At 41.9% G+C, this 22,511-nt stretch overlaps 1 protein-coding gene across 1 annotated transcript in view; it reads left to right on the forward strand.

The window, feature by feature from the left end:
- cngb1a (cyclic nucleotide gated channel subunit beta 1a) overlaps positions 1 to 22,511 on the forward strand; it is a gene marked incomplete at its 3' end in the record, with an annotated part of 46,593 nt that overhangs the window by 17,114 nt on the left and 6,968 nt on the right. The window contains exons 17-29 of the mRNA XM_034239412.1: positions 4,654 to 4,692; positions 5,167 to 5,320; positions 6,270 to 6,297; positions 6,760 to 6,942; positions 8,893 to 9,037; positions 9,770 to 9,823; positions 12,179 to 12,327; positions 13,004 to 13,213; positions 15,205 to 15,413; positions 16,941 to 16,991; positions 17,712 to 17,798; positions 17,878 to 17,942; positions 18,604 to 18,726. Of these exons, the coding sequence (XP_034095303.1) occupies positions 4,654 to 4,692; positions 5,167 to 5,320; positions 6,270 to 6,297; positions 6,760 to 6,942; positions 8,893 to 9,037; positions 9,770 to 9,823; positions 12,179 to 12,327; positions 13,004 to 13,213; positions 15,205 to 15,413; positions 16,941 to 16,991; positions 17,712 to 17,798; positions 17,878 to 17,942; positions 18,604 to 18,726 (1,497 nt within the window). The remainder of the gene's footprint in view (positions 1 to 4,653; positions 4,693 to 5,166; positions 5,321 to 6,269; positions 6,298 to 6,759; positions 6,943 to 8,892; positions 9,038 to 9,769; positions 9,824 to 12,178; positions 12,328 to 13,003; positions 13,214 to 15,204; positions 15,414 to 16,940; positions 16,992 to 17,711; positions 17,799 to 17,877; positions 17,943 to 18,603; positions 18,727 to 22,511) is intronic.

The following is a 22,511-nucleotide window of genomic DNA, read 5'->3' on the forward strand; positions in this document are numbered from 1 at the left end:
CAGGGAGAGAAACACAGAAGAAGAGATGAGAGATGAGAGTGTGCATCTGGACCCGGTGACAACATTACCTATTGACGCAGCAACCACTGTAAGTTATATTCTTGTTTAATTAGACTTCTCGGTTTCATTTATTCGACTCTGTATAATTGTTACTGTAGCTAAAACGGCTAAATCGCTTTTGAGAGATTTTAAATCTCAGATCTGCTCAGGCGAAACCTGCTTTACAGCTCTCAGCACTCAAGCCTGCATTATTAACATAGGCAGGGCCAGTCTATTGATTGCGTGAAGTAGAACTGCGTGACTCAGTCATCCTTTAGCTCAAAAAGCATTTAAATACCGCATTTAGAAACTGATGAACTCAGTGTGCATCTGGACCCGGTGACAACATTACCTATTGACGCAGCAACCACTGTAAGTTATATTCTTGTTTAATTAGACTTCTCGGTTTCATTTATTCGACTCTGTATAATTGTTACTGTAGCTTAAATGGCTAAATCGCTTTTGAGAGATTTTAAATCTCAGATCTGCTCAGGCGAAACCTGCTTTACAGCTCTCAGCACTCAAGCCTGCATTATTAACATAGGCAGGGCCAGTCTATTGTCGCCCATCAGCTGTAGATAGTTAACTAATTAACTTCAGCTGTGAGAACTGAGCAATCAGGCGTCCATTTCGGGTAGCTCTTTCCTGGAGCGTCAGCTTCAGCGGCAGACAGGCTAAGACTGACAAAGACATTAGAGTCCTACAGGAGTAAGACTGACAAAGACATTAGAGTCCTACAGGAGTCACGAGGGAGGCAAAGAGGAGGCAAATCCTACTTTGATTGAGCTAAGTATCGTTGGCGTTTTTAATTTTTACTTTTGTTGTTTAGCCCCTCATGCTATAATCATGTGTATTTTCTCCATTCCTGTTCATGTGTCTTCTCGCAATTATCACTGGCCCCGTGTATCTCGTAATCGATATAACCGGCCTGCTCTCGTCTATCCCACGTGCTCCACTGAGATCCAACATCTAGTTTCAGGTGGCCTGTGGAACTGCCAGTCAGCTGTTCCTAAGGCTGACTTCATCTCTGGCTACACCTCCCTGCAGTCTCTGGATTTCCTTGCTCTCACTGAGACCTGGATTACTCCATCCAACACATCCACCCCAGCAGCTCTCTCCACTGCATATTCCTTCTCCCATACACCCAGACCCACTGGCAGAGGAGGTGGCACTGGTCTCCTGCTCTCTCCCAAATGGAGCTTTTCCCTCTTCAAGCTACCTAACTTTACTCCTTCCACCTTTGAGTTCCATGCCGTCACAGTAACCCCATCCTATACAGTTAACCATTGTTGTTCTCTACCGTCCACCAGGCGCCTTGGGGGACTTCTTGGAGGAATTAGATCATCTCCTCTCACACATCCCTGAAACTGGCCCTCCCGCTTGTACTTCTCGGAGACTTCAACCTCCAGATGGGGAAGATAGACGAACTAACATCTCTGTTAACCGCCTTTGCTTTCTCACTCTCTCCGTCCCCACCGACTCATAAAGCTGGCAATGTCCTTGATCTCATATTCTCAAGGAACTGCGCTACTTCTAACCTCTCTGTAAACCCGCTCCACACATCCGATCACTTCTTCATTTCATTCTCTCTATCCCTTTCCAAACATAACAAACTAATCTCTTCCCATCCTACACTTGTCCGCCGTAACCTTCGCTCCCTCTCTCCCTCTACCTTTGCCTCGTCGGTGCTCTCAGCCCTCCCTTCCTCTGATTCGTTCCAACTACTGCCTCCAAACTCTGCTGCAGAAACTCTCCTCTCTACTCTCTCATCCACTCTGGACTCGCTCTGTCCTCTGACATCTCGGCAGGCTCGTCAGTCCCCTCCGGCTCCCTGGCTAAATGATGCACTGCGTGCTAATAGAACCGTCCTTAGGGCAGCAGAGCGGAAATGGTGGAAATCCAAACACCGTGACGACCTCCTAACCTATCAAGCTCTCCTCTCCTCTTTCTCTGCTTCGATCTCTCAGGCAAAAAGCACTTTCTTTCAAGATAAGATCCAATCTTCCTATTCCAATCCTAAAAAACTATTTTCCATCTTCTCCACCCTCTTGGACCCTCCAAAAGCTCCTCCCCCCTCCTCACTTCTGTCAAGCGACTTTGTTACCCACTTTGAAAAAAAGGTTAATGATATTCGCTCTTCTTTTTCTGACTCCCCTTTACTCACCGCTGGGTCACCAGACCCTCCTTCCACCAACACACTAACCTCCTTTTCCCCTCTCTCTCCAAGTGAGGTTCTTACCCTCATTACCTCTGCCCGCCCTACCACCTGTCCTCTGGACCCTATCCCTTCAAACCTCCTTCAGACTATCGCTCCTGATATTCTACCGTTTCTCACCCATTTCATCAACACTTCTCTAACTTCTGGTCACTTTCCAAACAGTCTCAAGGAGGCAAGAGTAAACCCTCTCCTAAGAAACCCACTCTCAACCCGTCTGATGTTATAAACTACAGGCCTGTCTCTCTCCTCCCGTTCCTGTCTAAATCACTTGAACGCGCTGTCTTTAAACAACTCTCCTGTTATCTCAATCAGAACAACCTTCTGGATCCGCACCAGTCTGGTTTCAAGGCAGGTCACTCCACAGAAACTGCTCTCATTGCTGTCACGGAGGAACTGCACACTGCCAAAACTGCATCCCTCTCCTCTGTCATCATCCTGTTGGACCTGTCTGCTGCATTCGACACGGTGAATCATCAGATCCTCCTTCGCACTCTCCAAAAACTTGGAGTTTCAGGCTCTGCACTTTCCCTCCTCACCTCATACCTGAAAGACCGTACCTACAGGGTGACTTGGAGAGGGTCTGAGTCCGACCCTTGTCAATTAACTACGGGGGTCCCTCAGGGCTCTGTTCTTGGTCCCCTCCTCTTCTCCTTGTACACAAACTCGCTCGGATCAGTCATTAGCCCGCATGGTTTTTCTTACCACTGCTACGCTGACGACACCCAATTAATTCTGTCCTTTCCCCGCTCAGAGACCCAGGTCGTCGCACGCATCTCTGCTTGTCTAGCTGACATCTCTCAGTGGATGTCTGCTCACCACCTCAAGCTCAACCTTGACAAGACTGAGCTGCTCTTCCTCCCGGGAAAAGATTGTCCAACTCTTGACCTGACAATCAACATCGGCACCTCAGTTGTTTCCCCGACTCAGACTGCAAGGAATCTGGGTGTGACCCTAGATAACAACCTGTCCTTCACTGCAAACATCGCTGCTACAACCCGTTGCTGCAGATACACGCTTTACAACATCAGGAAGATACGTCCCCAGCTGACTCAGAAAGCGACTCAGGTTCTGGTCCAGGCTCTCGTCATCTCACGCCTAGACTACTGCAACTCCCTCCTGGCTGGTCTACCTGCATGTGCCATCCGACCTCTGCAGCTCATCCAGAATGCAGCGGCTCGTCTGGTTTTCAACCTTCCTAAATTCTCCCACACCACTCCGCTCCTCCGCTGCCTTCACTGGCTTCCGGTAACTGCTAGAATCCACTTCAAGACACTGGTACTTGCTTACCGTGCTGCGAATGGATCTGGCCCTTCCTACATCCAGGACATGGTTAAACCGTACACCCCAGCGCGTGCACTACGCTCTGCATCAGCCAAACGACTCGTTGCGCCCTCGCTGTGAGGGGGACCCAAGTTCCCATCGGCGAAAACACGTGGGTTTGCTATCCTGGCTCCAAGATGGTGGAATGAGCTCCCCATTGACATCAGGACGGCAGATAGCTTGCACATCTTCCGGCGCAAACTGAAAACTCATCTCTTTCGACTCCACTTCGAGCGTTAGAACGATTAACGAAGCACTTTTATACTAATAAAGGACTGGATTACCTAAAGCCAGTTGAGTAGCACTTGAAATGTTTGGCTCTATGAAACCTGATATACTTATATGATTCTGTTTTCTTCAAGGTTGTGTCTTCCTGGTCGAATGTACTTATTGTAAGTCGCTTTGGACAAAAGCGTCAGCTAAATGCAATGTAATGTAAAGAGAGATACAGGGAGAGAAACACAGAAGAAGAGATGAGAGGGCGGCAGAGAGAAGCGGAGAGGAAAGTGAGTGAAGAGAATAATTAGCGATACAGGGAGAGAAGCGGAGAGGAGAGTGAACAGGCGAGTTAGCGGCAGACAGGGAGAGACACATAATGACACATGGCGCTCTCCAAGAAGAGGAACGTGGACAGTGAGAACAGAGCTTTTAACCCTGAGTGGACTCGTTCATGTTCCTCCTGCCACTGGGAGCACAGAGCCAGTGTGTCTCATTTGTTCAGAGACCGTGGCGCTCATTAAAAGAGACAACACGCCACTATGAGACAAAACACAAAGTGTTTGACCAAACATTCCCTCTCAAGTCAGAACTGAGGTCACTAAAACTAAATATCGTTCCAGTGCAGAATAACCGAGGCTAACCAATGAGCCTGCATGTGTGTGTGAGAATGGCCCTGACACCATTTCAGAAGTTACACATTTTGGTGTTCCGGCCTTTGCATGGGGAGATTTTCTCTAACTGGATCTCGTTGAATTTTAGTTGAATACCCCTGATCTAGATGCTACAAGTACCTACAGGGAAAAACACACATCATACACACTGACCTGAGACACTGTCTTGCTGCTTGTTCTCTACAGACTACCCAACATCCAGGAGGAGGAAAACGAGGAACCAAAGTAAGTCCATCTTCATGAAGCACACACCAGCACCCTCTCTATTTGGAGTTTCTGTTCCTAACAAAGGAAGACCGGCAGTCTTTGAAGCAAATCTTCGTAGTGGCCAAACGGTGGAATTACAACGTTCTGGTCACGTGACACCATGGTGATCAGAGAGGCATTTAGTATTGAAGAAGAGGAGTGTTTAAATCAGAGATCTTACTTTCCTACTGAGCTTTCATTGAGCATTTGGGGGTTGTAAAAACCTTGTCAAGAAATGTAGGATATCATAAATTCTGTGGTGTTTATTCGCCTTGTCTTGTTCGAACCTACTTGATCTATTTTGTTGACTTGTAGTAATTTGCAACTCCTCTTAATTGTGCTTCACCTATTGAACACACCTTATCAGTGATACAAGCCAAGCAGTTAATTTCCAGCAGCAGGTCGGATGGATCAGATCTTCAGGAGGTTTATTCTGCCCCTCTTCTTCACCAGGAGTCTGAAGGAGGTCAGTCCAGCTGAAGAAGAGACTCCTCCTCCTCCGTCAACTCATGTGGAGCCGGCATCGGAGAAGAAAGATCTGGAAAGTCCCGAACAGATCATCCCAGAGCCAGAGTCACAACCTCCAGAAACCCCCCCCACACTTCAGGTGATACAGTCTTTAGATCCAGCAACAACTCCTAACTGTTCCTGTCGAACTTTGTTTCAAGAAGACATTGAGTTTGAGGATAGTTCTAGTTAATTATGACTATATCTAATTGATCTTTCCATCATTACTATCAGTTATAATATCATTGTAGTCACCAGGTTGCCTGATGTGTGCAGAGTAACGGCCCGTCCACACAGCGGCGTTGGAAGCTTCTTCCAACGCTTCTGCCCATTCACTTTGAATGGGGTGACGTCACTTTTCACCGAACTGCATTGTGGGAAGCAGAGCGGAACTTTCCTGGCGTTTCAGGCTGCAAAAGTTGAGCAATGTTCAACTTTTGAAGCTTCTGAAGCTTTCGGTGGAAGCGTCAGCCAATCAAATCATATGCCAGTACAAGCTCTAGCCAATCAAACCGCAGCTTGTGTGTCAGGGGCGGGAGATTCATGTGATTGGTTGTTGGTCGAGCTTCAGACACGCCCGCCGGCAAGCTTTTTCCAAAGCCGCTGTGTGGACAGGCTGCAACTGTTACCGATGGACAAAATGGGCAAAGAAAAAGTAAAAGTATTCTTTAACTTTTGAAGAGCACATTTGCCCAGATACCCAATAAATGATTAGCCAGTAAAGAGGAAACCTGGTTAATGATATCATCTGTCAGGTGTTGTATTGTTTTACAGATTAACATCTGATCGATATTTGTCTTTTAATGCTTCACCATTGACTGGATTGACCTTTTCAAAGGCCGTTCTGTACATCAAATACATGTTTTGTGTATAGTTCAAATAAACTATGATACTGTGAAATGAAATGAAATATAGCTTACTGTAGTTCAAATGATAAAAACGTATAGCCTAAAACACTAGTGTAAATAGGCTACTAAGCCACAGATTGGCAGTGCTTTAATAGCATCTTTGAACAAGCCTGAAAATGTATGTTTTTTCTTCTTCTTTAGGTCGAAGCTGCAGAAAGTGAATGTGGAGGTAAGGACAGGAAGTATGATCTCAAACCAGCTTCATCACTCACGAATAACACAGGCGAGAATAGATAGCTTTAGTTTCTGGTTTCTCTATCAATCTTTTAGAATAAGGTTTATTTTGTATTTAAATGTTCATTTTAAACGTTTGAATCTCATTTGAGACTCGTTTTTACCGCGGTTATTATTCAGCAGCCGGCTAGATAGCTTGTTAGCTTGCTAATGGCACCATGCTTTTATGCTACACTGGTTTCAGAAATAATGGTCCGCTAGTTAGATAATTAATGTTCTAATTTACATCTGATGAACATTAAAAGTACTTTATTGATCCCAATTTGGGATATTTTTGGTAGCAGTCAAGCAAATGCGTAGTTTGTCAGCCTATATTTTTACATGAAGTTTATATTTACTTGCTGTATATCTAAAGATCCCCTGGTCTCTGTAAATGTTTGACTGTTTCTCCGTGCAGTTCCCGAGGTTTGTATCCCGATAAAGAGTTTTCTGCTTCGGTTCCCGCTCGCTGTTGAGTGCCTGGAGCGCGGCAGGAAGTTGATGCACGACCATAACCTGGCCCCCCCCCACGCTGTCCATGCCGACCCCCCCTCCGGAGCTCGCCATGCTGACCCAGGAGCTGCAGCAGCTTTCCTCACAGGCGCGGCAGTGCTGCACGAGCATCGCTAGCCGCTTAGCACGCCTTAACTCCAACTCCCAGCATCCTCAGCAGCCTTAGCCCCGCCCTCCTCCTGCAGCAGACCCTCTAGAGAAACCTTTTAGTCACCTCATTGGAAGTAGATAGAAAAAACCTTTAACGTGCCAAAATAAACCCGTGGTTCCTTATTATCAAGACTCCCATCATGCACTGCTGCTCTGCACGGCTACACCACGAGCTAAACAGGTGATCTTACAGGAAGTGGATGTTTGTGCTTCTGTTGTACCTTTTTCTGTAAAGTGGTGCAGGAATGAGTCCTAAAACCTCTAAATTAGTCAGCTTTATACCACTTCCTGTCCCCTGGTCTGGAGGTCAATGGTTTCCTGAATGTGTTTTTGGTTGTTAGCCTGAATTAAGATCTGTGGTTAACACAAGTTGAAGTTTTGTTCTACGACTTAACAGACTTAACAGTCAGTAAGTAACCCCACTTTCAAATGTTCTATCTGTTTTTTGTTTACAAAACTCCAGTAATATTAACTAAGTAACGTGGTGTAAATATTGTTGTATTATTGGCAGTGGCGACTGGTCATTAGGGGCACAGCCCCACCTAGTGTCAGCAGAAAGTATTAAAAATAATTATTACAAAAACATGCAAAAAATTAATTAAATATATTTTAAGATCATGTTTAATCATCTGATTCGTCTGTACATTGCTGTTTTAGTCTGTGTTCTTCTAATTAGTGTCTAGAGTGTGTGCCTATTGAGCTGTTTAGAGCCATGTGGGACAAAACCCGATCCTGCCCCTCCCTCTCACTGTCTAAGTCAATGGTGACTGTAAAAACTACACTACGCATGCTCAGAGTATTTTTCTATTTAATGTGTGTGGCAAAAAAATAATGACCATGGGGGCATAGTGCTGCCATCCCCACCATACGTCATCTCACATCATTCAGAGCTGATTGGCTGTAAGTACGTGTGCCGCAAAAAGTGTGGTGTGTGAAGAGGAGACGAGAGAGCTGCAGTGACGCATCCTAAAACCCGGAAGTAAGCTGCGCATGGCTTCCCTCCACAAAAAAGCAATGAGATTTCTCCATAGGATTTTAGAAAATAGCTCCAAATAAGGTATGTGGGAAACAAACCTGTTAGATAAATGTACGTTTTGTTCAGCCGGATAATATCCGCATGTCTACCCTACTTTTATAATTTTCGAATCATAAATCTATCGATTAGATTTATGATAGACTTTTGAAACTACAAGAAGATAAGGAGGACTTTTACAAAAAAGTAATAGAGATTTTTGTCCAGAAGGATAGCATGGACTTCATCTTCAAGTCAAGGTAAGACCGCAATTTTATTGAAAATGGGATCTTACTAAGAGAGAACAATTCAATATTTAAATGATAAAATTACATTTTTTGGGTATCCTTCTGTTGAACTGTCTGTTTAAAATTAATCGAAGCATCAGACAAAAAAAGCTTTTGAAAATAATATTATATTTTGATTTAGGTCAAAATATAATTTTTGTAAACCTGAAGAGTCGGAGCCTCACCAGCCATGAACCTCACTGCAGAAGCTTATATATAGACATCTACGTTGTGCCCCACCACTTTTGTACATATAAAAACGCCACATACTGTTACCTTCCTTAATGTAACATCAGTCTGTGGATCAGGAATTAGGTTGTTAAGTAATGTATTGCCTGGCTAGGTAGGTTGCTAGCTTGCTAATTGCTCCATGCTTTCACACTACCCTGGTTACAGATATAATGGGCCGCTATCCAGCTAATTAATTATCTTTTTGTGATCTGAAAAACATTAAATTCATCAAATTCAGTGGTAGCAATAGATCATTAAATTTGTCTCTGAGATGAAGAGTATCTCAGAGACAAATATAAAGTACCTCAGAATGCAGACGTTACTTGAAGTCCTTCAGTGTTTCTGCTCCGTCCTGCAGGAAGCGGTGCTCAGGGTTTGGGTGGAGCTCCAGTGCTGAGGGTGGAGGATGTGGACTGGGAGGAAGGGCAGGAAACAAACCTGAACATCCCCCGAATTATCACAACTCCAGAACCAGAGCTCAGCACCCCTATGTCACACCTCAGGTAACAGACATGTCCATCTGCTGCTGACAGACTTTACATGTGTGTGATCTGTTTAGGGTCTGGTGTGCGGTGGAAGAAGTCCTCAGATCTTTGACTGCAGTAGAAGTGGTGATACCAGAGTGTAATAAAGAAATAAAGACATAACTACTGATATGAAATGTGTATGTCAGTATAGTAATGTAAAGCCGAATGGGTGAGCATAATGTTCATTAAGTGTAGTATGCCAAAACAAAGGTGTGACCAAGCGAAAGCCAGAATGAGTGGTTGGCAGGAAGGAGTCCAGGAGAGAGAGAGACTCTGGGCGGGGATTTAAGTGGTGAGGCAATGAGTCCTAAACCCGGACATAAGTCAGCGCTGGTGACGTGAAGTCATGTGACCGTGCTGTAGTTCCTTTATAGCCCAATGTTAGCTTTTTAATTCAGAAACCATAAAGTGGTGTTATTATGTGGAGACTATCCTGCTGGACAAAACATTTGTTTGCCACAGAGATCACTTTCTGACATAATCCGAAATCACATGGAGAAATCCCATTGGACCAGGGAGATGCTGCCTTCAGGGACCAACACATAAATACAACATTCCTGCACCACTATATCACTGGTGCTCTGAGTCTGTGTTACCTTTAGGGATGAAGCAAATACTTCCAACAACTAGATTTGGGAAAGTAAAACAGAGGCCGATACAGTCATGAACTTCTTGTATTCATGTCTCGATGTGTTGATGTCTCCTCAGCGCTGCAGGTGTGGAAGATGATGCAGTGATGAAGGCCGATCGAGAGGACAATGAGTGAGAGAAACTACACACACATACAAACACGCCGAGGCTGCCTTTAGTTGTTATGCTCCCCACAAATGAACAAACTTCCAGAAACTCTGAGGTCTTCACCAACGCTGAGTTCCTTTAAGTCAAGTCTAAAAACATTACTTCTTCAATCTGCCTACCCAGAAGTCTTTTGACTTGTTTTAGCACCTATCGTATTTACAATGTTGTTTTTAAACTCTCTCTTTTACGCATGGTTTTTATGAATCTGTTATTCCATTGTGTTTATTTATGGTGTTCCTCTCTGCTGTCTTCTTCTTAAGTGTTAATGTAAAGCACTTTGAATTGCCTCTGTGTCTGAACATGTGCTTTATAAATAAACTTACCTTACCTCATACAGTGTCAAAGACAACAAAAAACAGGTGTGCAATTTATTTTTGATAAAAAACAATAAGACAAGATTAATAGTACAAAAAACATTTAAAATGATAGACAAACAGATGGTTGAAAACAACAACAACAACAACAACAACAACAACAACAACAACACATAAGAAGGTTGAGATAAATGTGAGTCATGGTTGACTTTAGTAAATCTGTGTTCTAATTCAGTTCAAATAAATACAAACAGATGCATCAGTGAGGGAAGAGTTCACAGTTTCTAACTTGCCATGTAATTTCAAAATGGTTGCCATGTCCTGTAGAATGAGCAAGTGGAGCCACTCAGAGCACACTTTACTTCCTCATGTGTGGACACATCAGAAGTTCTGTCTCGCTGGACATGAGCGGGAGACCCTTACCTTACACTCACTTTGTCCTCCTGTCCTGTCCGTCCTCCATGTTGACTCTTGCTGTCTTCCGTCCTTCATGTTGACTCTCGCTGTCTTCCGTCCTCCATGTTGACTCTTGCTGTCTTCTGTCCTCCATGTTGACTCTTGCTGTCTTCCGTCCTCCATGTTGGCTCTTGCTGTCTTCTGTCCTCCATGTTGACTCTCGCTGTCTTCTGTCCTCCATGTTGACTCTTGCTGTCTTCCGTCCTCCATGTTGACTCTTGCTGTCTTCTGTCCTCCATGTTGACTCTTGCTGTCTTCCGTCCTCCATGTTGAGTCTTGCTGTCTTCCGTCCTTCATGTTGACTCTTGCTGTCTTCTGTCCTCCATGTTGACTCTTGCTGTCTTCCGTCCTTCATGTTGACTCTTGCTGTCTTCTGTCCTCCATGTTGACTCTTGCTGTCTTCTGTCCTCCATGTTGACTCTTGCTGTCTTCCGTCCTTCATGTTGACTCTTGCTGTCTTCCGTCCTCCATGTTGACTCTTGCTGTCTTCTGTCCTCCATGTTGAGTCTTGCTGTCTTCTGTCCTCCATGTTGACTTTTGCTGTCTTCTGTCCTCCATGTTGACTCTTGCTGTCTTCCGTCCTTCATGTTGACTCTTGCTGTCTTCCATCCTCCATGTTGACTCTTGCTGTCTTCTGTCCTCCATGTTGAGTCTTGCTGTCTTCTGTCCTTCATGTTGAGTCTTGCTGTCTTCTGTCCTTCATGTTGACTCGTGCTGTCCTCTGTCCTTCATGTTGACTCTTGCTGTCTTCTGTCCTCCATGTTGTCTCTTTTGTGTCTTCTGTCCTGCAGGATGATGTTAACTCTTGCTGTCCTCTGTCCTCCATGTTGACTCGTGCTGTCCTCTGTCCTCCATGTTGTCTCTTTTGTGTCTTCTGTCCTCCATGTTGTCTCTTTTGTGTCTTCTGTCCTTAGGATGATGTTGACTCTTGCTGTCTTCTGTCCTCCATGTTGACTCTTGCTGTCTTCTGTCCTCCATGTTGACTCTTGCTGTCCTCTGTCCTCCATGTTGACTCGTGCTGTCCTCTGTCCTCCATGTTGTCTCTTTTGTGTCTTCTGTCCTGCAGGATGATGTTGACTCTTACTGTCCTCTGTCCTCCATGTTGACTCGTGCTGTCCTCTGTCCTCCATGTTGTCTCTTTTGTGTCTTCTGTCCTCCATGTTGTCTCTTTTGTGTCTTCTGTCCTTAGGATGATGTTGACTCTTGCTGTCTTCTGTCCTCCATGTTGACTCTTGCTGTCTTCTGTCCTCCATGTTGACTCGTGCTGTCCTCTGTCCTCCATGTTGTCTCTTTTGTGTCTTCTGTCCTTAGGATGATGTTGACTCTTGCTGTCTTCTGTCCTCCATGTTGACTCTTGCTGTCCTCTGTCCTCCATGTTGACTCTTGCTGTCTTCTGTCCTCCATGTTGACTCTTGCTGTCCTCTGTCCTCCATGTTGAATCTTGCTTTCTTCTGTCCTCCATGTTGACTCTTGCTGTCTTCTGTCCTCCATGTTGACTCTTGCTGTCTTCTGTCCTCCATGTTGACTCTTGCTGTCCTCTGTCCTTCAGGATGCGTCCTCCGTCCTTACCGGGCGTGGGCAGCGTGTTGCTTCAGGAGCGTCTGCTGCAGCTGGTCCGGATGTTCAAAGGTCGAGCGGAGCGTCAGAAGGAGCGTCTTCTGGACCTGGACGAGTCCGAGGAGGACAGTCCTCCAGCCAGTGAGTCAAATCCTTTATATAGATTTATTTATAATACGTTTCTCACGTGTTTCCTCTGGTTATCATCGTGTCCTTCTAGCTGAAACTGTTTGAATATTTATCTCTTTTCCTCAAATTCTGATTATTTTCCTCCATTGAGGCAGAAATGTGAGGAAAATATATGTATTATTGTTAACAATGTCTTTATATGTACAAATAAATGCTACGTCTTAATGTTGAATACAAATGTAAAGTGCTTGATCTCTACATTGAAGCGTTTTTTTAAATGCAATGTATAATCGTAAAATGAAACCGTAAATGTTCAATCAAAATGTTAAATTCCAAATTAAAATGTAAAAATGTTTTATTAAAAAATGTAATCTAAAAGGTAAATACTAAATATAAGGTTTAACTACATTTAAAATCTAAATGATACTATGAATCCTAAATGTTAATTTAAAATATTTAAAATGGATGATGCATTGTAAATTTAAATGTTCAATTTGAATCTACACAGTAAAAGTTCAAATTGAAATGGTGAATGCACAGTCTGATTGTTAAATGTTCTGAATCTAAATGTTACTTTTTTTAAATCAAATTTAATTTACAGTCCATCAATTTACCTTATTTAACTTTCTTTTTCTGTAAATTCAGAACATATCAGATATCTGTATAATAATGTCAATGATGTCTGCAGCTCCGAGCAAACCCCCCCCTCCTCCTCCTCCTCCCCCAGAGGACCCGCCTGCAGAAGAAGATGAAGATGAGGAGGAGGAAGAGGAGGAGTTTTTTCTCCCCTTTGACATTTTGGGGCATCCGGTGAAAATCCCCAAACTCCCCGTGATGCCGGACTGGCTCCGAGCCGTCGCTGCGTACCGCTTCCCCTCCAGCATCGACCAATTCACCGGTGAGATGAACACGCATCAGATCGATGTTGATTATTATTCACATATCCAACACCACATAGCGTTCATCATACAAGCTGTTTTGTTTCGCAAAGCTTAAATTACACCGTAGTTGTTTATATGTTATAGCAATAAACCTTAAATCTTGAATCTGTTTGTTTTCATAAACAACAGTGACATTATTCTGACCTACAGTTTAAAGGGTCCAAATTTAAAAAAGCTAATAAATGAAATGATAAAATGGATCACAGCAATATGAACTGTGTCATCTGCATAGCTCCATAACACATGATGACATGATGACGGACCATAATGAGAGGCATCGTTACTTTGTCTTGCATCTCATCTTTTAGTTCTTGGCACTGAATCCTTTTTTGTACTGCAGCGTCACATGTACTCTCCTCATTTAAACATTAAAGGCAAAAGGGCCCCAGTATTAATCCCTGAGGACCCCCACATTTAATGATATGGCCTCACTGCTTCTCTTACAACTTTCTACTCTGCAACTGCTTAACTTTTACTTTCTCTTATTCATTTTTCTTCTCCTCTAAAAACCCAAAACAACAACTTTAAACCGTCTACCCTTCTCAGATGATTTTCTACTGTTTTTCAATCACTTCCTTTTCTTTTCCAAAGACTTTCTATTCTTCTCTAAAAACATTCTACGCTTCTGAACTTCCCACTTTCGTCCAACAACCTTCTACTCTTCAACAACACATTGTTACTCTTCTCAAACATGTTTTACTCTTCTAGAACATCTTTCTACTTTTTAACAACCGTCCAGTCTCCAGCAATTGTCCATTTTTCAATCACTTTCTACTACTCTTACCCGACAACTTTCTTCTTTTCTTCAACAACACTCTACTCTCTTTCAAATACGTTCGACTCTTCTCTGATAACTTTCTGCTCTTCAAAAGCGTTCTGCTGTTCTATAAGAACGTTCTACTCTTTTCGGAGCATCTTTCTACACTTTCTTCACTCTTTGTCATCGTCCTCATGAACTGATTTCTGCATACCTCCCACCCCAGCGTCTGACGTAGTTGGAGTTCTAGTTGAAAAGTCACTTTTCCCCCACCTTGCATTAAGGCAAGTTTATTTATAGAGCACCTTTCAACACAAGGCAATTCAAAGTGCTTTACAAAAATGAAAGACATTAAGAGCATTAAGGCCCCGTCCACACGGAGGCGATATCAGTTGTATCCGCTAAAGTTCTTTATCGTATAGACGGTTCCTCCACACGAGGCCAAAACAGAGCCGCGGCTTCGGAGCCCGAATCCGATACACTTTGATAACGGCTTCCAAAGTGGGTAAGTCTGGAGACGAAACGCTTGCGGCTCCATGTGTACGCCCTATACGATCATTGCCTGAAATCGATGACGCCATAGCCCTGCCTCTCCCCACCTCTCCTGCTCACCCCGCGTCATTGTTGATGCGTTTCGCCAACAACAATGGCGTATCACAGGGTTGCGTTCGTGCTCCAGACGCTACTGACCATGATATAGATGTTAGTGCAAAATCTACAGCTCCTCTACCACAACCATCAGCAACAATAATAATATAATATAATAATAATAATAATAATCGTCATCGATCTTATTCGCTGCTTTTGGTGTATTTTGTGGCGGAAGTACAGCACCACTTACAGGCCAGGCATATGTACGACAGTGTCTCCAGCGTTTTAGAGCGTTTTCGTTTGGACGGAAGACTTTTTTGAAAACGACTTCGGTTCGTTTTCGTTTGCGTCTCCGTGTGGACGGGCCCGAAGAGATAATATATAAAATGACATTTAAAAACAGTCATTAAAAAGCAAAGATAATATGAATAGCTCAATTAAAAGCAGCGGCAAAAAGAAAAGTCTTCAGCCTGGATTTAAAAGTAGTCCGAGTTCCAGCGGACCTGCAGGTTTCTGGGAGTTTGTTCCAGATATTTAATAACTGAACTTCTCCATGTTTAGTTCTGACTGGAGATAAATGAAGCTGGTTTGTCTCCTCAGATTCGATCTATGTGATCTGGCTGTTCTTCGTAGTGGCGGCGTGGAACTGGAATGTTTGGTTGATCCCGGTGCGCTGGGCGTTCCCGTACCAAACCGCCGCTAACGTCCACCTGTGGCTAATGGCCGACTACACCTGCGACTTAATCTACATCACCGACATCCTCGTCTTCCAGCCACGCCTGCAGTTCGTCCGCGGAGGAGACATCGTGGTCAGTGAGCTACAGAAGAAAGAAATCTGCAAAATGTGTATTTAAGTTTAGAACATGGGGGTCGAAAAAGAGGTCTGAGTCGTTATCATGGGGGACACCAAAGTATTTTATTTTAATTTTAGAAAATACAAATAAATATGAATCAAACACTAAAATGTCAATTAAACTGATGGGTTATAATATTAACACATCGGTGAAATCTTTTTATAATGTTATTTAAAATAAGTCCATAAAATGTTTTGGATATGTAAGCCTTACCCAAAAACTAAAAAAACATTCTGAAGATTTCAAATGTATAAATTATAAACACATAAATGAATTGGAAAAAATGGGAATAAAACGGAATATATTTTAAGGAGATTGTATTGGTCTATGAAAATGTATAGAAAATAACATAAAGTGCAATAAAACAACTTCTTTAAAAAAAACCTGTAAACTAAAATGTGTCAACAACGTTAAACTTTAATTGAGACAGGTGCCACACTTGTCAGAATTGTTAATATTAAAGGGAACCTATCATGCAAAATGGACTTTTTGATGTATTTTAAACATGAACTTGTATAACATACATAAACACCCTTTCTCTTTTCCTCCGTACCCAAATCTTTTAAAAACGGGGGAACAACGAGCGGATAAAGATTTGCTGCCGATATTTCGTAATTACGGATGGTGGACCCACAGAGAGTTGCTATCAGAAACAATGCCTGACGTGTTTTGGACGTAATCTCGTCTTTGTTTACATTAGCAAGCCTCGCTAACACTCAGAGCTAGCCTGTACTGGAGAGCACGTGTTTAAAAAGCAGGAAATAAAAAGGAACTCACCTTGTGATAAACCTGCAAGAGAAAAAGCATTTGAGCTCCATACTGATTCAGAAATAATCCTTGATGTGGTTTAGAACAGGATGGCGTTTTATCACAGCAGAATTTAACTTTATCTCTGGTAGAATTCTGATCAGGCATTAAACTCCGCCTCCTCTTTTTTTTCTCAAGCTAAGGACCCAACATCCGCGTTTTTCTAACAGCTGGAATAGAGGGGTATGAGGGATGTCTAAAATGCATGATCTGTTTGTATTTTGAGCAAAACATTTCATAGACATGTTTTTATATATTTTTATAGATCTGAGACCCATAATATATGCCTTAAAATAGCATGTTAGGTGACCTTTAAAAGACTGTGACGTGTATTTGGTAATAAATCGTAGGCCTTTCACATGAATGTTAAACATTTAAACATAATATGAATCGGTAGATAGAAGTGGTTTTTCATGCAACATAAAAAGTATATTTACAGATATGACTTTAGATAAGCCCGATTTAATATGCAACTAAATGGCATACATACAGTTAGAATCAGAGGCCCTTACCCTTTCAGGCAAAAAGAAAATAAATTAGAGAACATCTTAAATAAAGAGGCAGCCACAGGTGTAATACAATTAAACCAGGTAAATGGTTGTTGGCCAGAAACATTTTGAAGACTCCTGATTTATCAAAAACAACCTTTGTTAATGTGGAACTTTTTTATTTCAGTGTGACAAAAAGGACATGAGAGAAAACTACATGAAGACTGAGAGATTTAAGGTAAGATCCAAAGATTCATATCTTTCTTTAACTCTTTTCTTGGGGTTTCTAACACCAACAATTAATAATACACATTGTATATACTTATGTCTTTAAGGTTGTGCCAGGTTGATCTATTTTATGGTTGAACATGAACACTTATTATCAAACTCAATTGGGCAGCAGGCTCCGTCTGTAGTGGTTTGGGAACTGAAGGGTCGCTCGTTCAAGTGTGTATATACATATATAAATATACAGAGTGTGGACTGGTAACTGGAGAGGTCATTGAGCAAGCACTGAACCCCAAAATGCTCCATGGTGCTTGAAAACTGACCGCCTCCTCCCTTTGCCACCCCTCTAACAATGCATGTGTTTGTGCAAATCTATATTCATATGCGTGTGTGTATTTGCACTGTACATTTGTTTTACATTTATATTCAATTTAATATTCCATTCCTTACACACTTAATGTATATATAATATCCACTGTACATTTGTATTTCAACATTTATATTCTTCTACTTTTTTAATGCTATTTTATTTCTTTTTGAGAGGTTTACATGTTGGATTGTTTATTTCTAGTCTTTTAAATTCTCTAATGTAAAATGCCTTGTCTTTTTATGCTGCTGCAATGCAAACATTTTCCAAATTGGGATCAATAAAGTACTTCCTATCTTCTTATCTTATCTTAAATAAAGTGTCTTCTTCTTCTTCCTCTTCTCATTGTCCGTGTGTCTTCAGATGGACGTCCTCAGTCTGTTTCCCCTGGAGATTCTTTACTATTTCACCGGAGTGAACTCCCTGCTCAGATTCCCTCGTATGCTGAAGGTCCGCAGGATTCTGTCTTTATGCATTTCCTGATCGTTAAAGATGAAATACTGACTCTCTCCTCTTCCTCCTCTCCCAGTACATGGCTTTCTTTGAGTTCAACGACCGAATGGAGGCCGTGATGAAGAAAGCGTACATCTACAGGTGAAATTTCAACTCTAATAACCGACCCAAGCTCAACACCAGTTTGTGCAATGGTCACAAAATATGATCTATTGTTTGTGTACATGTTGATTTTACCCTTTTCTCGTGCCACAGAACACGATTTACAAAATGATTTATTTAAATTGGAAGTATCTTTTTTTACCTCCACCAATGTTCAAATACAATTATTTAGAAAATCATACTTTGTGTCATCTTCTCATGTTTTCCTGAAAAAAATCATTTTTGGGTTTTTTTCTCACGTAATAAAACAAAAAACAAACTGGCTGTTTAGGGTCAAATTGATATTAAAATAAATAAAAACAATTTAGATTTTTGGACTTTTTAACACACAGCAAATGTATAATGTGTGTCATATGTATAGCTCGATAATTACTGATTGTAAAAAAGTAAATAAGGAAAGGCATTATCAACATTATGTGGCACCTTATTGTGTATATTTAGTTATATTTGAACTCTTCTTTGTACTACCCTTTCAACTTTTATCTTATCTTGTCTTATATAAAGATTAAAGGAAAAGGGACCCCAGTGTTGATCCCTGAGGAACCCCACGCATGTTTTTCTTTCAGTGCATGTATGAGTGTGCATTCACTTAACTGAATCTTGGTCCTTTGTTGTTGCTGTTGTTGTTGTTGTGTGTCAGGGTGATCCGGACCTCCACCTACCTGCTATACTCTCTGCACATCAACGCCTGCCTCTTCTACGTGGGCTCCGACTACGAAGGACTGGGCTCCACCAAGTGGGTCTACGATGGAAAAGGCAACGCGTAAGTCACTATCTTTATATAAAAATACTGATTTAGGTTATGTACAATGTTGCAGTCTGTTATTTTGGATTTAGTGTCTCTACTTTAAAGAGTCCTCTCCTGCTGATGTTCAGGTGTATATCAGTATGTAGTGTCTCTACTTTAAAGAGTCCTCTCCTGATGATGTTCAGGTGTATATCAGTATGTAGTGTCTCTACTTTAAAGAGTCCTCTCCTGATGATGTTCAGGTGTATATCAGTATGTAGTGTCTCTACTTTAACAGAGTCCTCTCCTGCTGATGTTCAGGTGTATATCAGTATGTAGTGTCTCTACTTTAAAGAGTCCTCTCCTGCTGATGTTTCAGGTGTATATCAGTATGTAGTGTCTCTACTTTAAAGAGTCCTCTCCTGCTGATGTTCAGGTGTATATCAGTATGTAGTGTCTCTACTTTAAAGAGTCCTCTCCTGCTGATGTTCAGGTGTATATCAGTATGTAGTGTCTCTACTTTAAAGAGTCCTCTCCTGCTGATGTTCAGGTGTATAGTATGTAGTGTCTCTACTTTAAAGAGTCCTCTCCTGCTGATGTTCAGGTGTATATCAGTATGTAGTGTCTCTACTTTAAAGAGTCCTCTCCTGCTGATGTTCAGGTGTATATCAGTATTTAGTGTCTCTACTTTAAAGAGTCCTCTCCTGCTGATGTTCAGGTGTATATCAGTATGTATTGTCTCTACTTTAAAGAGTCCTCTCCTGCTGATGTTCAGGTGTATATCAGTATGTAGTGTCTCTACTTTAAAGAGTCCTCTCCCTGCTGATGTTCAGGTGTATATCAGTATGCAGTGTCTCTACTTGAAAGAGTCCTCTCCTGCTGATGTTCAGGTGTATATCAGTATGTAGTGTCTCTACTTTAAAGAGTCCTCTCCTGCTGATGTTCAGGTGTATATCAGTATGTAGTGTCTCTACTTTAAGAGTCCTCTCCTGCTGATGTTCAGGTGTATATCAGTATGTAGTGTCTCTACTTTAAAGAGTCCTCTCCTGCTGATGTTCAGGTGTATATCAGTATTTAGTGTCTCTACTTTAAAGAGTCCTCTCCTGCTGATTGTTCAGGTGTATATCAGTATGTAGTGTCTCTACTTTAAAGAGTCCTCTCCTGCTGATGTTCAGGTGTATATCAGTATGTAGTGTCTCTACTTTAAAGAGTCCTCTCCTGCTGATGTTCAGGTGTATATCAGTATGTAGTGTCTCTACTTTAAAGAGTCCTCTCCTGCTGATGTTCAGGTGTACATCAGTATTTAGTGTCTCTACTTTAAAGAGTCCTCTCCTGCTGATGTTCAGGTGTATATCAGTATGTAGTGTCTCTACTTTAAAGAGTCCTCTCCTGCTGATGTTCAGGTGTATATCAGTATGTAGTGTCCTCTACTTTAAAGAGTCCTCTCCTGCTGATGTTCAGGTGTATATCAGTATGTAGTGTCTCTACTTCAAAGAGTCCTCTCCTCCTGATGTTCAGGTGTATATCAGTATGTAGTGTCTCTACTTTAAAGAGTCCTCTCCTGCTGATGTTCAGGTGTATATCAGTATGAAGTGTCTCTATTTTAAAGAGTCCTCTCCTCCTGATGTTCAGGTGTATATCAGTATGTAGTGTCTCTACTTTAAAGAGTCCTCTCCTGCTGATGTTCAGGTGTATATCAGTATGTAGTATCTCTACTTTAAAGAGTCCTCTCCTGCTGATGTTCAGGTGTATATCAGTATGTAGTGTCTCTACTTTAAAGAGTCCTCTCCTGCTGATGTTCAGGTGTATATCAGTATTTAGTGTCTCTACTTTAAAGAGTCCTCTCCTGCTGATGTTCAGGTGTATATCAGTATGTAGTGTCTCTACTTTAAGAGTCCTCTCCTGCTGATGTTCAGGTGTATATCAGTATGTAGTGTCTCTACTTTAAAGAGTCCTCTCTGCTGATGTTCAGGTGTATATCAGTATGTAGTGTCTCTACTTTAAAGAGTCCTCTCCTGCTGATGTTCAGGTGTATATCAGTATTTAGTGTCTCTACTTTAAAGAGTCCTCTCCTGCTGATGTTCAGGTGTATATCAGTATGTAGTGTCTCTACTTTAAAGAGTCCTCTCCTGCTGATGTTCAGGTGTATATCAGTATGTAGTGTCTCTACTTTAAAGAGTCCTCTCCTGCTGATGTTCAGGTGTATATCAGTATGTAGTGTCTCTACTTCAAAGAGTCCTCTCCTCCTGATGTTCAGGTGTATATCAGTATGTAGTGTCTCTACTTTAAAGAGTCCTCTCCTGCTGATGTTCAGGTGTATATCAGTATGAAGTGTCTCTATTTTAAAGAGTCCTCTCCTCCTGATGTTCAGGTGTATATCAGTATGTAGTGTCTCTACTTTAAAGAGTCCTCTCCTGCTGATGTTCAGGTGTATATCAGTATGTAGTATCTCTACTTTAAAGAGTCCTCTCCTGCTGATGTTCAGGTGTATATCAGTATGTAGTGTGTCTACTTTAAAGAGTCCTCTCCTGCTGATGTTCAGGTGTATATCAGTATTTAGTGTCTCTACTTTAAAGAGTCCTCTCCTGCTGATGTTCAGGTGTATATCAGTATGTAGTGTCTCTACTTTAAAGAGTCCTCTCCTGCTGATGTTCAGGTGTATATCAGTATTTAGTGTCTCTACTTTAAAGAGTCCTCTCCTGCTGATGTTCAGGTGTATATCAGTATTTAGTGTCTCTACTTTAAAGAGTCCTCTCCTGCTGATGTTCAGGTGTATATCAGTATGTAGTGTCTCTACTTTAAAGAGTCCTCTCCTGCTGATGTTCAGGTGTATATCAGTATGTAGTGTCTCTACTTTAAAGAGTCCTCTCCTCCTGATGTTCAGGTGTATATCAGTATGTAGTGTCTCTACTTTAAAGAGTCCTCTCCTGCTGATGTTCAGGTGTATATCAGTATGTAGTATCTCTACTTTAAAGAGTCCTCTCCTGCTGATGTTCAGGTGTATATCAGTATGTAGTGTCTCTACTTTAAAGAGTCCTCTCCTGCTGATGTTCAGGTGTATATCAGTATGTAGTGTCTCTACTTTAAAGAGTCCTCTCCTGCTGATGTTCAGGTGTATATCAGTATGTAGTGTCTCTACTTTAAAGAGTCCTCTCCTGCTGATGTTCAGGTGTATATCAGTATGTAGTGTCTCTACTTTAAAGAGTCCTCTCCTGCTGATGTTCAGGTGTATATCAGTATGTAGTGTCTCTACTTTAAAGAGTCCTCTCCTGCTGATGTTCAGGTGTATATCAGTATGTAGTGTCTCTACTTCAAAGAGTCCTCTCCTCCTGATGTTCAGGTGTATATCAGTATGTAGTGTCTCTACTTTAAAGAGTCCTCTCCTGCTGATGTTCAGGTGTATATCAGTATGAAGTGTCTCTATTTTAAAGAGTCCTCTCCTCCTGATGTTCAGGTGTATATCAGTATGTAGTGTCTCTACTTTAAAGAGTCCTCTCCTGCTGATGTTCAGGTGTATATCAGTATGTAGTGTCTCTACTTTAAAGAGTCCTCTCCTGCTGATGTTCAGGAGTATATCAGTATGTAGTGTCTCTACTTCAAAGAGTCCTCTCCTGCTGATGTTCAGGTGTATATCAGTATGTAGTGTCTCTACTTTAAAGAGTCCTCTCCTGCTGATGTTCAGGTGTATATCAGTATGTAGTGTCTCTACTTTAAAGAGTCCTCTCCTGCTGATGTTCAGGTGTATATCAGTATGTAGTGTCTCTACTTTAAAGAGTCCTCTCCTGCTGATGTTCAGGTGTATATCAGTATGTAGTGTCTCT

Source organism: Gymnodraco acuticeps, unplaced genomic scaffold, assembly GCF_902827175.1.
Source record: "Gymnodraco acuticeps unplaced genomic scaffold, fGymAcu1.1, whole genome shotgun sequence".
Classification (NCBI taxonomy): Eukaryota; Metazoa; Chordata; class Actinopteri; order Perciformes; family Bathydraconidae; genus Gymnodraco; species Gymnodraco acuticeps.